Consider the following 21,813-nt stretch of genomic DNA (forward strand, 5'->3'; position numbering starts at 1 on the left):
ATGTCCATCCAAGCACAGCAATGTACCCTGCTTTCAGACCACACTGAAGTAAAAGAGTACTTTATTCAGTCTTACTATTCCTATTATACATCTGCCCACCATCTTCTTTGTGAGTAGTACCAGGACTCTGTGTGTTGATTTGTAACAATGCAGTTTAAGCCCACTGGTTTTACCAGCTATTACTCCTGTAACATACACGTTAGGTCTTCCAAAATTGTGCTAAAAACTGCAATATATCCATGTCTTCTTAACACAGATTTCCTGGCTCCAAACAAATACTTGGCTTCAGTATCACGCTTTTGAAAATTTATGTTTATGGTTTTAACAGCTTATTCCAACATTTAAGAACTTCTTATGTTTCTAGATTACAATGTTTAAAAAATAAGTGCACTCTTTGCCAGAGTAGAACCACCTCTGATTTCCTTTATTAAGGGATAACATAAAAAAGATTCAGATGTTTTCCATTTTTTCTACTTACTCCTTCCCCTGCTTCTCTGAATTCAGCTCCACATATTTAGTGCCTAAAGAAAAGTCAAAATCCCCAAAAACTCAAATTTTGTATGTTGCCCAATTTTGAAATTATTTGATCGATCCGCTTTTAACATCGACCTGCCATTTTTTTATTTGGGTTTTTAAAATCTCTCAGCAACCACACTTGCAACACATAAGGCTGGGTGTAGGTAGGGGTAGGAAAGGAATGACACGAGAAAAATTATTTGTAGGGGCAGCTGAGCAAGCCAGGCTTCGGGCAGGGCTGCTCAGGACCAGGCAGGTTCTTGCCCACCCTTAGGGCTGCACGCCCAGGCCTCACCACTCCATCACCCTGCCAGCCGGGTCTGCCCTCTGTGCCTCACAAGGGTTTTGGGTGCGAAGGCCATCAGGCTTTTGGTGACCGAAGCTGAGAACCTGTCGGCCCGCTGCCCGCCTGTCCTGCCCAAGGCCCTCCCTGCGCGGGGCCGCGAGCCAGGCACCCAGCCCTTGCTCTCCCCACCCTCCCTCTCCTCCCTCGCCTGCCGAGGGGCCCCAACACGGCTGGGGTGGCCAGGCCGGGCGCTGCCTGTCCTCGCGTGCCTCGGCCGGCGGCGGCAGCAGCGGCGGCATATGTCTCCAGGGCGGGCTCCCCTCCAGAGGTCACCCACCCACCGGCCGTTCCCTTTCCTGCGCTCCCTCCCGCCAGCCGGCCCTGGCACCCCGCCCGGGCTGGACTTGACGAACGCCGGGCGGGCTGCCGTGGGGCCCGCCGGACGGGCCTGACGCCGCGGCGGGGCTTGGCGGTGGCCGAGCTCGGTGGGGACCTCGCCGAGGAGGAGGAGGTGGCGGCCGCCGGTCTCCTCGCCCACCACAGCGACGGCCCCTGGCTGCCGCCACGGCCGCGCGCTCTCCCGCCTGCAGCGGGGCGCCTGCGCCCGGGGCCGGGTGCGCGCGTGTCTCCGCACCTGTTGTGTGCCGGAGTGCGCGCGCACAAACGCGCGTGTATAATGCGTGCGCGTGTATAATGCGTGCGCGTGCACGCCACTCCCCCAGCAGTTATGCCCGTGTGCGCGTACGGCCGCGGACGTACACGCGTGTGCCGGTCAGTACGTACGTGTGCGTGCGTGCGTGGGCGCGCGTGCCCCCGCCTGCCCCGCCGACGGCCGCGCTCCCCCCGCCCCGCCCCGGGGCTGGCCCCCGGGCCCTATGCACGCGCTACTCCGAGCTCCGCCCCGCCACCGCGTCACCGCCCCGAGCGCTGTAGCTGCCCGCCCCCCATCCCATCGCCCCGTTGCCCTCTTCCAAGATGGCGGTTCGCGCCTCACGCATGCGGGCGCCGCCCCGGCTCCCTTCCGCCAGGCGCCGCGAATGAAAAAAGACAGGAAGGAACCGGGCCGGGAACTCGATGGTTTCCGCGCGGTGGGTAGCGTGGCGCAGCTGTTTCGTCCGCCCGCCCCCGCCCGCGTTGCACGCCGGGACACAGCGGGTCCTCCTTCCTGCACCCCCCACCCCCGCCCGCCGTGAGTCCTCCGAGCTTGCGCCGCGCCGATATCCGCGTTGCTCCCAAGATGGTGGCGCGGGGCTCGGGCTGAGAGCGAGCGAGTCTGCGAGAGGAGGCGCACCCGCGGGCCCGGCCCGCCCTCCCGCCCCTGCGCGCCGCGCCGCCGGCATCGCAAGGCCGCTCGCGTCTCCCTTCCCCGCCCCGCCAGGCCGCGGCCCCGTCTCCTCCGCCCCGGGGCCCCGACGGCTCCACCGGCAGCGGCGCCTCCTCCTCGCCTGCGGCCCGGCCCCGAGCGCAGTGCGGCCCCCGCATGAGCCCGGGCGGCGGCGGCGGCGGGAGTGACCGGGAGCAGCAGGCCGTGGCGCCCAGGTCGGTAGGCGCTACGCAGCGCCCGGCCCGGGGGAGGGCCGGGAGGGGGGATGGTGCCCGTCTCACGCCGGCCCCGGAGGGGAAGGGGCCGGGAGGCGGCCCTACCCGCTTCCCTCCGCCGGGTCGATCCCCCCGCGGGGGTGGGGAAGGCGGGCGGGAGGCGCTGGCGGCAGGGGTGAGTGGCCTCGGTGGTCCTCTCCCTCCTCCCCGAGAGGCACATGGGTGTGGGGCCGCCCCGTCCCTCCCCAGAAGCGGGAAGGCCGGCCGAGCGAGTGTCTCCGGGCCTCAGCCCGCCCACCGGGGAGACCCGGCTTGCTGGGCGCCCTTGGGTGAACCCAGCCGCCCACTGCCTCAGTTTCTCGGCCGGGCCGAGCGGCGCAGTGGCGGTGCCCGCTCCGCGGGGCTGCTGCGGGCATGGGGCGCCTCTGTGCCTTCGGCAGGGCCGGCTGTGGCGGGCGAGGAGGTGGGGGTACATGAGGTACTGCGAGGGTGTGTAACCAGTGTGCAAGGCCTGCTTAACGAAGTAGGTGTGTTCGCTTGCTTGTCTTACCTTCTGTCCAGTCTGAAGAGTTGGATCTGCTAACCTGTGAACAGGCTGTTTTGCTGATAAACGTGATCTGTCACTGCTGACTGCAGGACTTTCTGGGCTTCAGGTTTTGAGCGTACCTGCGATATTTCTTTTAAAGGAACTCTATGTGTTGTTATGGTTCACAGTCGATGTGTAAATCAGATGTCTGAGGTGACGTGATGTGGTCATTCAGAAGTTCCTACTGCTTAGGAAACAAAACATGTTCCACAACTGTCCTTTAAGTGGCAAGACCCTGTAATCTATAGACTTGTAGTTAAGCTTTTTTATTTTTTCTGATGGAAATACTTGTTTATCTTTCCTTCTGCGTAAGCTATCTTCTAATTCTGGGACAAAGCCTCTGTCTAACACATCATTTCAGGGATGGTCCCTCTGTCTGTATGGAAACTTCCCTACCTCAGTAGGAGTCTGCAAACCTGAGGCTCTGTGAGAATCAGCTTGTCAGATTAGTTTTACTATGCCTCTTGCATGCCTACCAAAAAGTTCCTCAGTGGGAAATTGTACCCGATTTTAGCTTTGATTTCCTAACAAAGTAAGACCTACGTGATTGTATTGTCAGTTTATCTTTTTTTTTTTTTTGACTAGTTTGAAAGGGAGAGGTCTAAAAGATAAGATTAAGTTCCTAATTCATGCAGGTAGCATCCAGTTAGAGAGATGTTCCTGCTAAGGGAGAAGGAACATTCTTAAATTCAGCTGCATTGTTAGACATGTATGACTGGAGGAAAATAATGGAGGTGGTCAGAGGTACCTCTTGGTAAGAATGAAAACGTCTGGTAAATGAGCTTTACAGTTCTCACAAAGTGCTTGGTTTGCATGTTGGCACTAAATATGCTGTACCCTTTCATCTTGGTAACAGTTGAAAGTACTTCTTTAAAAATTTGAAGATACAGTGAAACTCAATGAGTATGTTTGAATTCAAAATATGAAACGTGCATTACCAAATTGCTATGGATATTCAATGATTTTCCTCACGTCTTTTAAAATAGATGCAATTTGCAGTGTTTATGACTTTATAACAGTAATGTTCTGTCAATTCAATACAGACAAAACTTGGAAGAAAAGCTAGAATACTGCTTAGGTTTACAGGGCTGAAAAATATCTTTAACCCAAACTTTTTCCATGCAGTATTACAGATACTTCATCTCTCTTTTGTGAATACCTTCCATTCCACTCTAAATGTTTGCTATTTAATGTAGCATCTTTCATACTGGAATTAACAAGTTCTTTTTCTGTTTACCAGAGTTGTTTCTTATTTCTCCTCACTGGAGTATCCTGAGTATCTTCCAGGAATTTAGAAATAAAAGCACCGAGCTAGATGGCAAAAGACATGGTTTGATTTGTTTGGGGTTCTTTAGGGGTATGATTGTGTGACTGTGTAGATGAAAAAAAAAAAGTGACTAAAGGAAAGGCAGGCTTGAAAAAGCAGAGGTGTTTTAACTTTTTCACAGCAGTCTATTTCAAAGCCTAGATCTCTCAGTCCAGGTCCTCTTCAGAACTGTAACATTGTGTGGGGTTGATAATTTTTTTAATAGCAAAGAAAACTTTTAGTCTTTTTTTAATTACTGCTGCTGCTTAAAGACATACGCAAATGATGGTTCTTTTGTGAATGGAATTTAAAACTGTGTGTATATGTTAAATACATCTAGAGATGTGCTCAGCTTGTTAGAGTCCCTGTTAGCACTTTGATGTTGTCCCTGGTCTAACTGATTTGAGAAAATAAAACAGGTTTTCTTTCTTTTCATTTAACCTCAGTAGGAGAAAACCTGCTTCAGAAATACAAAATGACGTATGTATCCCAGTATAAAGTCATGCTTATTTCATTATGAATATGTGCTTTGTTGATGTGTTCTTCAATAGTTCTGTATGAATTCACAGGTTCTACTTAACCAAATACATAGTTGTGGGGGGAAAATATCTTTGAGTCAAGTTTTAATAGTTATAAACATGTTTAATTGTGAGCATGTTTAAGCATATAACATTTTGTATAAACAATAATTAGTGTAGTACATGATATGACACTTATCAAGGAACAAATTCAGTGTTTACATTTTTGTAAATATGCATCATCTTAGTTTTTGCTGTGCAGGAAAGGTGATTTTATTTTTTAACCTCTGCTACTTTTAGTTTCAGTTTACTTAGTGAATGTCCAGAGAGAATTCATCTTTTTTTTAAATGCAGGAAATGTCTTTCTCCCTCCCCACACCACTATATTCATACACTGGAAGATAAAAGCTACTAATTCTTAAAAATAGAAGATACAATTGAGGGACAAGGGAAGAAAATTCCTAAAGTTTGGAGGCATGTATCTCATTTCCAGTGTCAATCTTTGTTTCTGGTACTGTGGGCCAGGTTTTTGCTTCACTTTAGTTAATGAACTGATATTGATTTTTAAACAAAGGAGGTATGTTTTACACTTTTTCTGAAGTATCCAGTATATTTAAAGGAGTCGTGAGTTTTATAGAGAAGCGGTGTTGAAAGGTTTTCTGTCATTAATCAAATTCTGATTTGTATATGGAAGGAGAGAGGTAATACATTTGCTATCAAATAATTTAGAATATAATGTTTGCTTTTTAAAAAAAAAAAATCTCCTTCTCCAACTTCCCAGGAGAGTGGTGTAATCTTTGCTAAATACTTGGTTCCGAGAGACAACAGCAGTGAGCAAATCGCGTGTTTGAAGTGACTTTTGTCACCTTAAATACTTTGACCTTAGCATTTACTTCATTAACTTCCTGTATTTACAGGCAGTGCCTGACAGCCTCGTAAGGCTGTATTGTCCATGAATAAAGGTTTGGAAAAAGCTGGTTCATATGAATAGTAATGTGTGTAATGTATCTGGTTGGTTAGCACAAAGTTGGCAAATACAGTGTAAAGGTAATATTTTGTAATGAAGCAACACTTCAGTAGCTATACCAGCTGGTGAGACATTTCTTCAGGAAAATAATTTCATAGGAGAAATATAAGAAAGATAAAATCAAGTACTGTTGAGATCCAGGATTCATGCCTGGCAATGTAACACATGACCAAATAGCACTTTAAATTGCTATTTTTGAATAGCTCCACCTTCTTGTGGCTAGGAGTGACAGAACTTATTGACAAAATAACTTACTGGTTGCAAAATTACGTTCTAAATTAAATATTACCACAGTGTTCTGTCTCACAATTACTCTTATGAATGAATCTCTTAAAGGAAGCATTAACTACTTCTTACTTTTAATAGGTTGAGCCTGCTTCCCTGTATTATGCAAACTGCTACATGGAGGAAAGGGGTGGAAGTCAGTCTTTACCGATACTCTTTCCGTTACCATCCTGCATGGTTCTTTACCCATGTTTTACAGAGTGGTGAAGAATTAGGAGAAGCTGCAGTTGTTCAGCTGAGTGGAACTAAATGGGTGGCTTCCCTCTGGACCCTCACTTCGCTGTCTTAGGTAAGAGGGGTGACCTGATTATTTTGAAGCAACTTGAATTTCCTTAGAACAGAGGTATATGTGTTTTAAGAAAAACTTCCAGTTAGCGAAGCAGAGGTTTGGACTCTTTTTTTTTTTTTTTTTTTTTTTTGTAATCTGATGGCTTGAAAAGGATATTCACAGTGTGCCGCTGTTCAAGACTTTTAATCAAAAAGTGTTACTGTTTGCATCCATTCAAATAGCTTTGGAAACATGCTTTGTGTTCTTGTACTTTACCTTTGAGAATCATGCTTGTGTACTGTGTCAACAGTGGGACTGTTCCCAAGGTGAATTAGAGCAGTGATGGTTTAGTACAAACTTGAACTGATGTACCAGTTGACCGCTTGATGTGGAGCGTACTACTTTTTTTCATAGAATCACAGAATGGTTTGGGTTGGAAGGAACCTTTAAAGGTCATCTAGTCCAACCCCCCTGCAGTGAGCAGGGACATCTTCAACTAGATCAGGTTGCTCAGAGCCCCATCCAGCCTGACCTTGAATGTTTCCAGGGATGGGACATCTGCCGCCTCTCTGGGTAACCTGTTCCAGTGTTTCACTGCCTGCGTTGTAAAAAATGTCTTCCTTATATCTAGTCTAAATTTACCCTCTTGGTTTAAAACCATTACCCCTTGTCCTATTGCAACAGATCCTGCTAAAAACTCTGTCCCCATCTTTCTTATAAGCCCCCTTTAAATACTGAAAGGCCACAATAAGGTCTCCCTGGAGCCTTCTCTTCTCCAGACTGAACAATCCCAACTCTCTCAGCGTGTCCTCATAGGAGAGGTGTTCTAGCCCTCTGATCATTTTTTGTGGCCCTCCTCTGGACCTGCTCCAACAGGTCTGTGTCTTTCCTCTGCTGGGGACCCCAGAGCTGAACACAATACTCCAGTTGGGGTCTCACAAGAGCAGAGTAGAGGGGGAGAATCACCTCCAGCCTGCTGGCCACACTTCTCTCGATACACTCCAGAATACAGTTGGCTTTCTGGGCTGTGAGCACACATTGCTGGGTCATGTCCAGCTTTTCACCCACCAGTACCCCCAAGTCCTCCTGTGAAGGGATGCTCTCAATCCCTTCATGCTCCAGCCAATACTGATACCAGGAGTCACCCCAACCCATGATGGGGACCTTGCACTTGGCCTTGTTGAACCACATGAGGTTCACAGGCCTGGTTCTGGAGCTTGTCCAGGTCCCTCCGGATGGCATCCCCTCCCTCAGACATGTCAACTGCACCATTCGGCTTGGTGTCATCTGCAGACTTGCTGAGGGTGCATTTGATCCCACTGTCTGTGTCACTGATGGAGACATTAAACAGTACTGGTTCCCATACAGATCCCTGAGGGACACCACTGAGGGTCACCAATCTCCATCTGGACATTGAGCCATTGACTACTACCCTCTGGGTGCAACCATCCAACCCGTTTGTCATCCACCAAACAGTCCACCCATCAAATCTTTATTTCTCTAATTTAGAGAGAAGGATGTTGTGGGGGAACCATGTCAAAGGCCTTACGGAAGTCCAGATAGGTGACATCTGTAGCTTTTCCCTTGTCCACTGATATAGTCACTCTATCATAGAAGGCCACTAGTCTGGTCAGGCAAGACTTACCCTTGGTGAAGCTCTGCTGGCTGTTTCAAATCACCTCCCTGTCCTCCATGTGCCTTCTCGTTCAATCCTTGTGTGACATAATTTCAGAGCTGTTACCTTAGTAACTAAATAAGACAAAATTGAAGTCTGTCAAAAACTATAAGGTACAAGAAGTTAGTTTGAAACCCAGTAGAAGTTCAGTCTTGGTGGGCCTTGAATTAACCAGTGGGATCACAAGCAGAAAATCGTGGAACTTTTGTTTGGGTTTGGTGGTTGTTGCATAACTGGCAGTGATTAATCCACATGGTTTGTTTTTCATTCTACTGTCCTGTGAGGACTGTGTCAGGACTTCTGCTGTCTTGACCAAGGTAGAGTTTAGGGGTGGAGCTAGTTCTTCATCTCTCCTTCACAAAGGAGACCATGCTCTTACTCCCTTTGGTGGACCCCTTTTTGGACTTGTTGATACTTCCTTGATAATCATTACACCTAGAAACTGGTGAAATGAAGAGATTGGAATGAGAAATAAACATCCCTTCTCCCTTACCTTTAGGACTTGTGTGCAGGGGAGGCACAAGAGCAATCTGTAACACGTTGCCAAGCTTGCGTGGTGCTGAGGGATGCCAAACTTGTTTGGGCAGCCAGGCTCTGGCGCTACTTGTGTACTCCTGCTCTGGTATGCTCTGCGGGACCCAGGTTGGAGCAGCTGCAGTTCAGCAAACTTGGGGTGTTAGAGTGGCTCTTAAAGGAGCTGAACTTCTAAAATGGGCTGCAGGTCGAAATACTGCAGGAAATGCTGCTGTAGTTGTAGACAGCTTTTTATTTTGCATTATGGTTAGTCACGTGTTTGAACTTTGAGTACTTTAATACTTAAAATATTTTGACTTTGCAGTGTGGTATTTCTCATTTTCTTGAAAGGTATCAAAAACTTTTACAAAACCAGATAGTACTGAAGAGGTCTATCACTACTTCAGAATTTCTGTTTCCAATATGATGTTTTCATCTTTCTTATTTGTATAGCCATATTCAGATAATGATTACTTTTTATTTCCTAGTGAAATCTAGTGAAGTCTTGGTGATGAATATTGTGGTTTAATATGTGTATATACACATACCCTATTTTGTTTTTAGAAAGTCCAAGGTATACCAGCATACACTGGCTGCAGTAACAGCACCTAGATACGTTTCAGCTGTTGTAGCAAAACTTGCCTATTGTGGACCACAAAAAGACATACATACATACCTACAGTCCACACAACCTGCAAGTCCCATCAGAGTTCAAGGACACAGGAGCTCCTAAGAGAGCATATCACTTCTCAGAAATATTGGTATTCCTTGGTTGGGGAAGTTGAGCTCTTTACATTGTAAGGTGGTGATAAATACTCCATGTGCATGGTTCCTATGACCTGAATATCTTACTGAAAGAAAGAATGTTTGTGAATACCTGTTTTTATTTGGCTAATGTCATTATATTAAGAATGTCAGTCGTGGAAGAAAATTATTGTTTTTTGAACTTACCTATTTGAAACTGTTAGAGAATCTGTAATACTAGGTAAAATATCTACCATTTTCTTTAGGGTAGCACTCAGAAATTTTTTCTTCTCCTGTCTCATGACAGTTATTGGAAAAAAAGAAAAAAGTGGAAAACATCGTTTAGGCACCTGATAGAGGTGATTTCATTATGTCTTTCATCAAGCCAGACATGAGTTGCAAAGAATTTTTCATAATTTATAATTAATTTCTTAAATATTTTGCAGTTCTGTGTGCTAGAGTTTGGTTAATTCAGTAGCTTGCCATTTTTGTTAATGTCATTCATTGTGCTTTGAAGTCTCTTAATGTATGACAGTTATAAACAAGCAGCTCTTTTGGCTCTGGTCATGATCAAGATTTCTTTATGTTGAGTGGAAGCAATAGTGCTAGCCATGCTTTTAGTCACATTTACCATTTGCATTTCTTTAGGCAGATGTGGCTTAATGCTAATTATTAAGTATACTAAGGGTGAATGTTGAAGCACATCTGACTTCATGAAATTATTTTCATTCCTTTCAGACAAGCATTACAGATTCTGTATTTGGTCTTGTTGTTGGTCATGTAGCCTTTGAGCAAATCTTTTTAGTAGACTGTTGATCTTCTGCTCTGCCTCGGTGGTAGCTGGTGGGGGAAGATTGAGGAAAGAGAACTGGAAGTTCAGGAGCTTCAGTTTTGTGCTGTTAGAATTACTTGCTCTCTCTTCTGCTGCTAGCTATGTGTTATTAAGCAAATCCCCTGCCTTAATCTCTTCTACTATGGTCTTGTTTCTTCTGAAATTGTACTGTCTTAAACGACATAGCTTCAGTTATGTTGGGAACCTTTGTTTTCCTTTTTTCCAGTTGCTGGGCAATAATCTTAAGATCCTTGATAGATGCATTTGTGCTACTTCTTCATGCTATTCTTTGTGCTCTGCTTATACTCCGTGCACACTGCAAGTTGGTGTTTTTGTACCTTAGAGGATAGTGAGTGAACTTTATATAGATGACATTGCTCTGTGTGTGTACATGAACAAATATATACATTGGCATTTAAGCTGGAAGTCCTGTGATACAAGATGTGATTGGTCATGTTAGTCAGAATACGTTTAACAGAGTTGGTTCAATGGCGTCACTGAAAGAAGAATTATTCTTTAATAGAATATAAGATAGATATTCTGGATTTCTGCTGTTGATAAGGAATGGAAGTGCCACCCCTGAAAAGGAAAGTCATCAGTTACTGTCTCATTCTTCAGATAAATGTATTCTTTTTTTTTTCTTCTGAATGATAGTAAAGTTTTATTGACACAGTTGCATAACATTAACTCATTAATCGCAATTGTACATAAATCCACATAATTACAGTAATTGTTTGTTGAAATAGCAATCTTTTTCCATGAAATGGGTAGGATGCCCTATTTAACTTTTTTCTTTAAACATAAAAAATTGTGTACAAACTATTAGTGCTGTAGAGCTTTACCAGCATGACTGTGTCAGTCCAGGATCATCCCATTTCACATCCCTGATAACAAATTGGGCCTTAGGTACTGGATGGGTTCCCTGTGTTTTGACATATTTTAAGACAAATCTGAATGTACTTTTAAGGTAACCAGATCAGGATTTCCTTTGTGGGAACTCTGATCTGTATCAGAGATCAGCCTAGATCAGCTGCATTGGATTTGTTTGTTCTTAATAGAGTTTTGGAACCAAGAAATTAAGTATTAAACCTTCACGGTACTGAAAGTGTGATACTCTGTCAAATGAGCAACTTTCTGGAAAGTAATTACTAGATTCTTTAGTTATATGCCTATATACCTATTTCTGTCACTTTTTCCCCTGAAATTGGTTGTGCTAGGTGTTTGCTGAAAATGTTTGGTACATATTTTAGTCATGTGTCCCTTGTTAATTATGGCTTCCCTGAAAATGAATGATTTATAGGAGTTCTCATCAAACTTCATCAGTTTTGTGCAGCCAGGACAAAGATGAGGTTCTATCTGTGACTTATTTGGAGTGTTGTGTTTTTATAATTATAAATATCAAATCATCTTTTTTTTGTTTTGTTTTAAAAGGGGGCGGGGGGGAGAAACATTGCCAGAATCTTCCAGAAGGAAATGCATATTTATAATGAACTGGATGAATGGAATTGTAAAACTCCATTGCATCACTACAGAGGAAAGAATAGGATACATTCTGTGTATGGACATTCTGCTTTTGTAGTTTCCCTAACATGCTATGTATTTTCTGTTGTGTTTTTTTATGGGGAGATTGATTTTGTTTGTGAGGTTATATGATTTTGTTTTCCATAGTCCTGGGAGGAACAGGGAGTTGAACTCAGTGATCCTTATGGGCCCCTTCCAACTTGAGATATTCTGTGATTCTATTCTAGAATTCTAAGTATATGTTTCTGTTAGTTGCAAACTTGCGAATAATTGAATGGCCATTCTTGAATGTATTGCTTTGAAGTTGTATGGAGCATAGTGCAAAAACTGAAATGTAATGTTTTATATTATAGGTACAAGAACTGTAGAAGTCTATTTTAGAATTTGAAAGAAGTTGTTTCTGCAGCTCTGGAAAGATATGGTATGTTTATGTTTTCACTTATTATTTGTTACTATAATTATTAGCATACACACAATATTATACTTTTGTTGATTAAAAAAAAAGTTGAAGATAAGTTCAGTAAGAAACACATATTAATTTTCCTGTATTTCTTTTGACTGTAATATTAATTAGGCATATTTTTCTAGAGAACAGAGTTATTTGATTTTTCTTGGAGAAAATAGATACTGATTAATTAAAAAAAAGAAGATAAAAATTGATGAATTCCCTTTTAATTTGTTTCACAAGCTCAGCATCATGTTGCTACCATTCATCTATTTCTCCATGGATGGATAAGAATTGGCGCTGTTACTGAAAGTTGGTGGGGTTTGGGTTTTTTTTTTTTGCCTTGCTGAGTGTATTTATAGTGAGGCTTGTACAGTTTTTAGGTATGACTTGAAATGTAAGTTCAGAATTAGTAGAAAACATAAGCAAACAACAGTGTAAGTCAAATGGGAATGTTAGGAAATACAGAAATGTAACCTTCATAAGCAGCGTTAACATGAGCCCATGGCACGTGGTATCTCTTCTTGTCTAGGCTCTTAAATATCCAGCCAGCTTAAAAATATGTAAATGTATTACATCAAGGTTGGAATCTTAACTTGTAGTTATTTTAATTTCTATTTTCTAACTTTATTCTGGTGTAGTCCTGTGGAGATACCTGGTAGTACAGAATAACAGCACCACTCTGTAGCATCTCAAGTTCTGTAGTTCTGCAACTGGGTACATAGAGAATTTTTGAAACTTTTTGCATTGCTACATTCAGAAAAACAATTAAGTTAATTTTTTTACCATATTAATAGGTCTGTTAATGTATATATAAAATACATATATATTTATATATATACAAATATATATAAAGTATATGTATATACTTACATATATAAGAAGGGAAGAACTCAGTAACTGATTTGAGTTTAATATACCATGGGTTTATGTCTAGATTTTTCTTTTGAAGATACTTAACATAGGAACATATTTAAAGTTTTGAAATCTCAACCTTGCAGAAGGGTTGTTGAGTATCTTTTTTTTTTAAGTTTAGTAGGAAGCTATAGAGAGGAGATAAAATGACTAAATCTAAGCTGAAACTTTAAATATAGTGTATGTTAATTAAAAGTTCTAAATCTCTTTAAAAGCTATAATGTTACATTATCACAATCCAGATGTTCCTGAGAGAATTGTGTAGATTGGTCCTTTACTCTAGCAGGCATCTGGCAGGTAGTGTATATTCATTTTTGCACCCACAGCACCACTGGGACCACCCACCTGCTTCTTGCTCTCCAGTTTCAATACCAGTTGTGTGTATGATGGCTCTTCTTCAAACCTAAGCCATTATTTCTTTATTGCCATTATTTATGCTGGCTGCATTTTTTCTGAGTGTTTAACTGCTTGCCACTGTATGTATGCATAGAGTCTTTATAATGGTATGCGCTTCATAAATTGATGAAGAATCCCCCTGCAATCCCCCCCCCAAGTTGTGAGTAATGAATACTAATAGAACATCAGAAAAGCTGAATGTTATGCTACAGAGTTGCATGATTGCTTGGTCTTAATATAAACTATATATAAACAAAACATGCTGGTGACACTGAAGAACCTGATGTACAGAAAGGTACTTTACATGGAAAGCTGCGTGAAAGCTGGGTGGCAAAAGAAAGCAAAATGACAGGATAAACAAACGGACAGGTGGAATAAAAGTTCAAATATTAAAGCTGAAGTGCAGCTGTAAAACTTAACCTGTTTGGAAAATAACATAACTTGATACCTAGCCAGTAAAAGAAGAGCTACTAAAAGAAATTTAAATAGATTATTTGATTTTTTCCTCCTGATGGAGGAGGGGCTTTCCATTCATAACTGTATATAATTTTGGAGGGAGCCTGAAGTAGCAGGCATAACTGACGTAGAAACAAATGGTTCTGCTGCAAAAAATAAGGACATGTATAGTGGAATTAAAATCAGATGTGGTCTAAGTGAAAAATGCAGAAGGTAAAGATAATTTCAGGTCTTCTCTCTTTTACAAAATAAAGTAGATCTATGATCTTACTGAAATGTCAAACCAAAAACAAATATTGAAGGGGAAATCTGATGTCCACAGTTGTGGGGACAACTGTAGAAAATGAGCATAACACACAGGCCTTTCGCTTTGGGGCAAGAGGAGGGGACGGGAGTAAGCACTAGACCTTTTCTGTTACTAGGTGATTTGTGGAGTGTTGATATCAAGGCAAAGTAAGTATACAGATATTGCAGGGTAAAGCTTTTATATAAATCTGTAGTTTATCTCTGTATATTGAGATGCACCAAATTGTGCCTTTATTAAATTCAGTAAATTGTGGGTTTACTGAAGTGTACATTTCACAATGAAACCAGCTTTAATTTGAAGATAGTAGCAAATTCAGATCCCCACCCCAGATAATGTATTCAAGTGTTAATTGTCCTCACTATCCTGCATGTTTGTGTTCTTGCTCTAATTTTAATTTCTCAGCCTTCAGTGTCTAGTAATGTGAGGGATTTATATGCTTTCTTTTAGTTGGAAGATCTTTTTATGTATTCTTTCTGTGCTATGAGAGGACTTGATTTCTTCCAGTATCCATATTGATTACCTTGATTAACTCTGAACATTATCTAGTCACAGGGTACTTTCTCCTATATTCATGCTGTCTTTGTGGCACTTTTCAGAAATATTCCAGAATAGCAGAAGAATATTGAATAATTGAAGAACTGACCTCAAGTTTTGAACATGTCTGAAATACTTCTTGCAGATGAATAGACACCTTTCCAGTAACCCTTCATGAATCATATTTGTTGTTCAACTGTAATACTGAGAGCACAGCACGTGTGTGTTTGCTCATCAGTTGTGACTGCCTTAGTCACTTAGATTGGCACTTTCCATGAATAGAACCCCATTTTTTTGGTCTTCTATGGATTATTTTTTTTGGGGGGGGGGTTACTAGTTGAATAGTTTGGTTTACCAGGCAGTGGAAGAAACGTTGTATGGATACCTCACTACTGTTTTTTTGCAGCTCCATTAGGATTTATGTGATCAGGTTTTATTAGTGTCTTTTATTTTACTTTAGGATGATTGATAATTTGACCTGCTGTTAGTTGCCTGAAGAAAACTTCTGGAATCTTATGTCTTTCCATATTTTCTGTGTTGGAAGCAGCATGCAGGCAACAAAAGTAAATGTTTCCAACTTTACCAACTTTTTTTTTTTCTTTTCTGCAAGTGACAGTTAAGATGGAACTTAGGGATTTGGTGAATATTCTACAGTTTCCTTCAGGACACTTGATTCAATCTCAAGTTATAAAAGACCTGCTTTCCTATTAGTTGGCAGTTCCTTTTTTGAAGTAGTTCACTAGTTAGGTTGGTTCTGAGGGCACCTTTTAATGTATATGACTGTCCATTACATGATGGTACTCAAAAGTCATTCTGGAAACGTATCACATTCATTTTGGGGGGATTCAGAGGGATGTTATCTTCTTGAGGAGGCGGTTATTTTTAATTAAGCAACTCAAATTCTGTCACTGAAAGGGAAGGAAGATCGTGGTACAGGGTGTACTTCTTTGTACACCCCTGTTTTCATTAGAACATCTGTCAAAAAGGATCTCTTAAAAATTTTGATCAAAGATTACTCAGGTGAATACTTAAAATTCTTTTGTAAAGGACACTTAAATTCTTACAAATGCCACCTCCCAGGGCACCTATTCTTCAATAAGGTCAATAAGAAGTTATAGTTTAAATAAGAAAAGCATTCCTCCTGTCAGGGATCTTACTAGACCTCAGATACTGGGTGTCAGCAGCCAGATTGCTATGCTGCCACAGAAAATTAACATCAGATAACACAGGGGAAGTAATAGCTGTAGGAAATCCATGTAAGTAACAACTTTCAATTAAGTGATTTGTAGCTGGCAGGTTTTTGGCTTATTTTTGATTGCTGACAAATAAGTACTTAGGTTCTCCATGGTGTGGCTTTAGAATCTGTATGTTAAAGCTAGGGAACTCTTCTTGGCTCATGTTTGTGATTCCAGACTTTCAAGATTAAATGAAACATGCAAAGAGATCTCATCAGGCAATGCAACAAAGTTGCTTTTAGCACCTTTTGATGCATCTGAACTTGTTTTCTGACTTCTTGCTCTGTACTCATTATTTATTTCATCCCTGTTTCTGAGTTGATAGGAACATTCTTTTCAGAAAATCTTCACGTTTGACACCTTGAAGAAATGGGTGTTATCTCAAACGGCTGCATAAACAATACTTACCCTGTTCCCTCTTGATGAGGGCTACTCCAAGCCACACAAGCTTCTTCAGATATATGGTTTGAAGGCATGGATCTTGTGTATTGTCTTGCTAATTATAAAAGGGGTTGTTGCAGTCCTGGTTGAATCTACCCCTTGTAAATTGGCAGATATAGATGTCTTAGTACTGAAGCCTTCCCAGTCCCAAAGAGCTAGCTAGCAGCCATCTTGGGTTTCTTGGACATACTCAACAGGCACAAACTTTGTTTGTTACAGCTGCTCTGTGTCTCTGTGAAAGCCTAAACTGTAAGCAGTGCTACTTGTGAGAGTGAGGACCAGAGAAATTAGCTGGAGTAATAATATCTGCTCTGGGGTTGCTGTTCCTACCTTCTAAAAGGTGAATTACATCCAGAGGTTTTTTGTGTGAAGGAGTTCCTGTGACAGAAAAGCAGTTGATTTGGGTCAGTTTCCTGTTCTTCATAATGCCATTTTCCAAGGTGTTAGTATATTCATCAGTGTGGTTTCCCTTTTCTGATCAAGTAGTGCCCTTTGACTCTCTTACCAGGTTTATTTTTCTGCCTTGTTTGGATCCAGAATTCAAAATGTCCTTTGTTCAAACTAGATTCAGAATAAAGGATCTTTGATGTCAGTCTCCTTTACCACCCACCCCATGTTTCAACATGCTGGTCTCTTTGCCAGCAGACAGTACTCTGTTGATGCATGAATGAGTAAGAAAAATGAATTCTTTTATCTGTGCTAGGGAATCCTTGCCAATCATATTCTGTCCCACAGGAGTGTCAGCAAGGATAGGTGGGGAAGGTAGGACAAGGAGGTATGGAAAGGGAAATGATTCATTAAGATTTCTTGCTCCTGGATTGTTGAAAAGTAGCATGAGGTTTTTAGACCCCAGTAAAGTAAATCTAGTTTTAAGGTATCTTGTAACAGATTAGAAATGCTGCAACTGCCAGATTTGCAGCTCTGATCCATGATAAATTCAATTTGTAGATACACATTTCACTACAGAACTTGATTGGTTAACTTTAGCTAAGTGAGATTCATGCCAGTTTGGATACTGCCTCTCTTCACAGAGCTACTGTAGATACTATATTCAGTGATGGGGTAAATCTGACACAGATCCAACTCTGTTACTCAGTCTTGGGTACAAACTTGTCTTGGCCAATGATTGTGGAGCTGCCACCTCAGTGTGTGTTCTTTAACATTCCAAAATCTGATGTTTTTTTGAATCCGGCAACAACACTTCATGTGTTTCTTCACTGTTGACAATTGTGTTCATGAGTTCTCTCCTCCCATAAGAAACAGCAGCAGGTAAACCCTGTTTTACTAAGGTTGTTTTCAGCCTGTTGTTCTAATGTGCTTCCATTTGAATGGAAGACTACAGTAATTAGCCTTTACCCATGGTCTGGGTGGTATAGGACACAAGTCTAGGTAGGGCGTGATTGATTTGGTGCACTCCAGAACATGAGTTGGTACTTACAGCAGTCAGACTCAGGTTTCCCAACCCATGAAGCATTAGACATTACACTATTGTCCTCTTTGACCAGCAAACTAAAAGTTACTTGGGCAAAGAGTTAGAAGCAGTGTTAATTTCTAAATGAATTTTCACAGAGCCATTTCATATCAGTTCCGAAAGCAGCAAGAATTAGATTTAACTTTAGAAGAAAGCACTGCCTTAAAATAGGCATCTCTTTCTTTAAAGCTAGGGCTTGGTTGAAAGTAGACATCGTAAGGTCTTTATCAGAATGCCATAAGCAGTGTTTCAAGGTTTCTTAGTTTTGCATCAGCATCTTGGTTTTTGCTGTTAGTCTTTCTGTACAGCTGATGGTCAGCAAACATTAATTTGAAAATCTTTACCCTGTTTGTCATTTAATGTTGACAGATGAGGAACCTTTCCAACTGACTGTTACTCATTGTACTGTGTTCCTGGCGTTGACTCAGTTAAACTTTGACAGTTTACATCTGTAAAACATAGGTACTAGAAAATCTCTGTTTTATTCCAGAGGTATTCAATAGCTTGCTGCTTTTTTACTTCCTCATGTCAACTGCACTTGAGTTTAGATGAAAAGACTCAAATATTACAGATGTTAAAATAATTAAATGGCACTTCTCCTACCTGATAAAACTAATAAGCATCATTCCAAAACTAATACAAAGTTTGTTCTGTTGCAGAGTTAATAGCAGAATAGCAAATTGTAGTAGAGTGGCAAAAGTCAATGTTTTCTCTGACAAACTTCAGAAAATCACAGACCTTGCTTTTACTGATCAGTGATTTCCTATCTCTGACAAGTCAACAGATAAAATCAGCATTGAGAATGCTTGATTGTTCATCAAACCTAAGACCTTACTGAAAGACTCTTGTAATAGGTTGGACTGAAGCACAAAAGCTTTCTTTACCAAAACATTTAAAGCTGTCTGATGTGCTCTCTTAGTATTTGCACCAGATTATGGCTGTGGGTGTTGTAGAGAGCTGCGGGTGTGCCGTGCCCTCAATAACTCGCTAGCCTTTGTGCACCTTGCTTCTGTATGAGGCTTCTGCTGCATGGCAACCTACAAACGTGTGGTTTCATCTGGGTTAGAGCCACAGGAATAAGCTTCTCAGATCCTGTACAGAGGTCTGTCTTCATAGCTACCAGCTGTTTAGAGAAAGTAAGATAACTTTTTGTTTACTTAATACAGTCATAATACTTAAATTTTAATCAAAACTTTATATTAACAGAAAGTGAATAATGCTGTTTGTGATCTGACTCTCCATCAGAGGCCTTTTTTCTTTACAGTCTTTGTCCAGTGCACCTAGGAGCTTGGGTGGGAGAGAGAATAGGATGAATTAAGTGTTGGAAATATTTTATCAGTTAACTTTAGAGTAGATAATAGTAGTAGGTAAGAGACTAACTGGTTCCTTTTCAGCCATGGAAGTAATCAGCTGGGGTGGTCCCAGGGCGCTCTGGGCACGAGTATTGCTGAGTGATCATTGGCTGCCACCTGCGTGACAAAGTAAAGGACCAACCCTTCAATTTATACCGGTGGAGCCAGATCACAGGAAACAATTGACAGGTAAAATACACTTTTGAAAATTTAAGGGAGAGGAGAGAGTACGTGTTGTGTAAATGGAGCAAAGAACCTGAAAGGTTGGTTACAGATAGCAAAGGTTGCTCCTCTGAACCTTTTACACAGCTTTAGCTTATTTCATTTTGGGGAGAGGCATACAGCAAAGCACAAGTTACATGTTGGTCCCCTGGGAACACAGATTTTCATTAGAAACTAGTATTAATTGAGTTGTAGCAGGGAAACAACTACTAGAATTTTATTGTAGTTAAAAAACCAAAGTTCGTATTTATGCATGTGCTTCCAAATCTTTGAATGCTAGTTGTCTTGACGCTGGGTACTTTCCACTGGTCCAAGAGATGGGGTTTGAGATTTTTTTTTTTTCAGAGAGGTTAAAAATAAGCTGATGAATTTTCAGGTTCACCAGCTGAGTGTACTGTAGTGAGTTACTCTGGAAGTCTTAGAATGCCATTCGAAAATGAACTAATTTTTGTGCAGTAGGTCTTAATCTTGAAGATAAAACAATGCTTAGCATCAATATTTTTCTTCTGGTTTATGTTTTTTTAGTGGACTGGCTGAAAATAATTTGTAAGGACTTTTAACTAAATTATTTTTACTTATTTAGAGTTGTTAAGCTTATGCTTAGCCCAGCGTGATACAGGACTGGTGTGACAACTCGTTTTTAATCAGTGACTCAAAATTGTGATCACCCTGATGTCACCGAATGGCCACAGCTTGTAAAAGGTAAGCATACAGTGTATTGTGTTGTTTCTCAGGATCATTTTTAGTGTAATGTTTATTTTAAAAGTATTTAATCTGTATGGCCTGAAGTTAGTTTTATAAATAGTATTAAGGTATATTGTTTAAGATAAGTCAGCTGGCAAAGTTGACTTAACCCTCTTGCTTAGAGTGATTTCAAAGGTCACTTAACTTGTCTCTGCCTGCTTTTTAAAATAGGAGCACTGTGTTGCTCTGTGCTCTGCCTCTTAAGAGTAATACTATCCCTTAAAAGTCTCTGGTGATTTTTACTGTCCTACTGGAATTCTGTCTAAATTGTTTAGCATACTTATTTAAGCAATTTGTTCTTTTTCTTTTTTTAAGTATTTGTCCAGGAGGCTTGATGATGTTAAAATTTGTAGGCTTGCTTACCTTTATTTTTCTCTCTTTGGGAGGGACATTGGAGGTAAAAGGAGGGGCTTGCAGAATGGAGAAGTTGTTCTCTGTGTTATTGGAAGTGAGCCACCATTTGAATTTGCTAGCTCATACTGCAGTATTCAGATTAGTTGGTGTCTTGTGATCAGTATCTGCGATCTAATTCAAAGCTGAAATTTATAAGAGCATTTGCTCTGAGATTTTCTCTGAACAGAACTCTTGTTTCAGATTTTAAGCATGATGAAAGGACGTCCTGCCATACTATATAGTTGTTTTTCAGTACTGTTGCCTGCTCAGAGGAATAACAAGGTATCTTGTTTGTAAACAGTTGGGTATTGCAGAATAAATAGCTTCTCAGCAAACAACTAAAATTCCTGTAATTAAATTGATCTCCTGTGTTGTTTTAATGAGTACTGAAAGCTCATTTTATTTGGTGCTTACATATTCAGTTGAAACCTTTTAAATTTGGGTTAATAAGTGCATTAATAGTTCTGCAAATCATCATTATGGTATGTTATAGAAAACATTAAGCTGAAAGAATTTGATCCCTGTTTTCTGTAGAACCACATACCTTAGAGGACCAAATCTTTTTTGACTCAGCTAGGTTTTATTTTTTTTGAACTTTACTGAAACTTTGTCTTCTCTTATAGTTTGTCTTACAGAAGAAGCCTTTTCTACAGAGTAGCATGTACTGAACTGCACTGTCTGTTCAAAGACCAGATAAAACTCACACAAATGATAAGGATAGGAAAAGATTTTGGATCCAAAATGTGGTTACATGTCTGTACTGCAGATCATCAGGTTACCTTTTTTTCCATGCAAAGTTTAGATGCCAAACTGTTTTTTTCCTGTAATTTTTCATACCGCTGTGTATTTTAAAGCCTCAAAGCGATTAATACTTCTGATGTTTGTGTTTTAACACTACTATTTCATTTGTATTTTCATAGCAACTTAAAGCCCTACTCTTACCCAAAGCTTCATTGTGTTGTATTTCCTATGGTTAAAACAAAGATAGCAACCACTTCAAACTTCCAAGCTCTTTGCTATCAGTTTCTGAAGTCCTGTATGTGAATAGAGGTGCTAGTCAGTATGAACATAAACAACCTTCTTTCCACTGCTCCTCAGATTGTATGGTTTCTAGCACTTAAATGCGTATATGAATAATTTGGAGAAGATATACCTGGGGTTCTTTTCTCTCTGCTAAGTATTTAGTGACTTGTTTTGGTCACTGAAGTTGAAGGGAAATTAATTTTTGATTTGTTTTGCTGTTGAATGTTACTGCTGTTGAGATAGTCAGCAACTATCTTGTCAGT

The 21,813-nt window shown here is 41.0% G+C and overlaps 1 protein-coding gene across 5 annotated transcripts in view; it reads left to right on the forward strand.

Moving 5' to 3' along the window:
• The first annotated feature begins 1,955 nt into the window (after positions 1-1,955).
• The window catches only part of UBE3A (ubiquitin protein ligase E3A), a 56,370-nt gene continuing 36,512 nt past the window's right edge, over positions 1,956-21,813 (forward strand). The window contains exons 1-5 of one of the 5 annotated variants that reach the window (XM_074908373.1): positions 1,956-2,341; positions 6,145-6,352; positions 11,970-12,037; positions 19,211-19,357; positions 19,974-20,092. In XM_074908373.1, coding sequence (XP_074764474.1) covers positions 20,073-20,092 — 20 coding nt within the window. In that variant the 5' untranslated portion in view covers positions 1,956-2,341; positions 6,145-6,352; positions 11,970-12,037; positions 19,211-19,357; positions 19,974-20,072. The remainder of the gene's footprint in view (positions 2,342-6,144; positions 6,353-11,969; positions 12,038-19,210; positions 19,358-19,973; positions 20,093-21,813) is intronic. The other 4 variants (XM_074908382.1, XM_074908390.1, XM_074908399.1 and 1 more) reach the window with 4 other exon arrangements.

Source organism: Athene noctua, chromosome 1, assembly GCF_965140245.1.
Source record: "Athene noctua chromosome 1, bAthNoc1.hap1.1, whole genome shotgun sequence".
NCBI classification, from domain to species: Eukaryota; Metazoa; Chordata; class Aves; order Strigiformes; family Strigidae; genus Athene; species Athene noctua.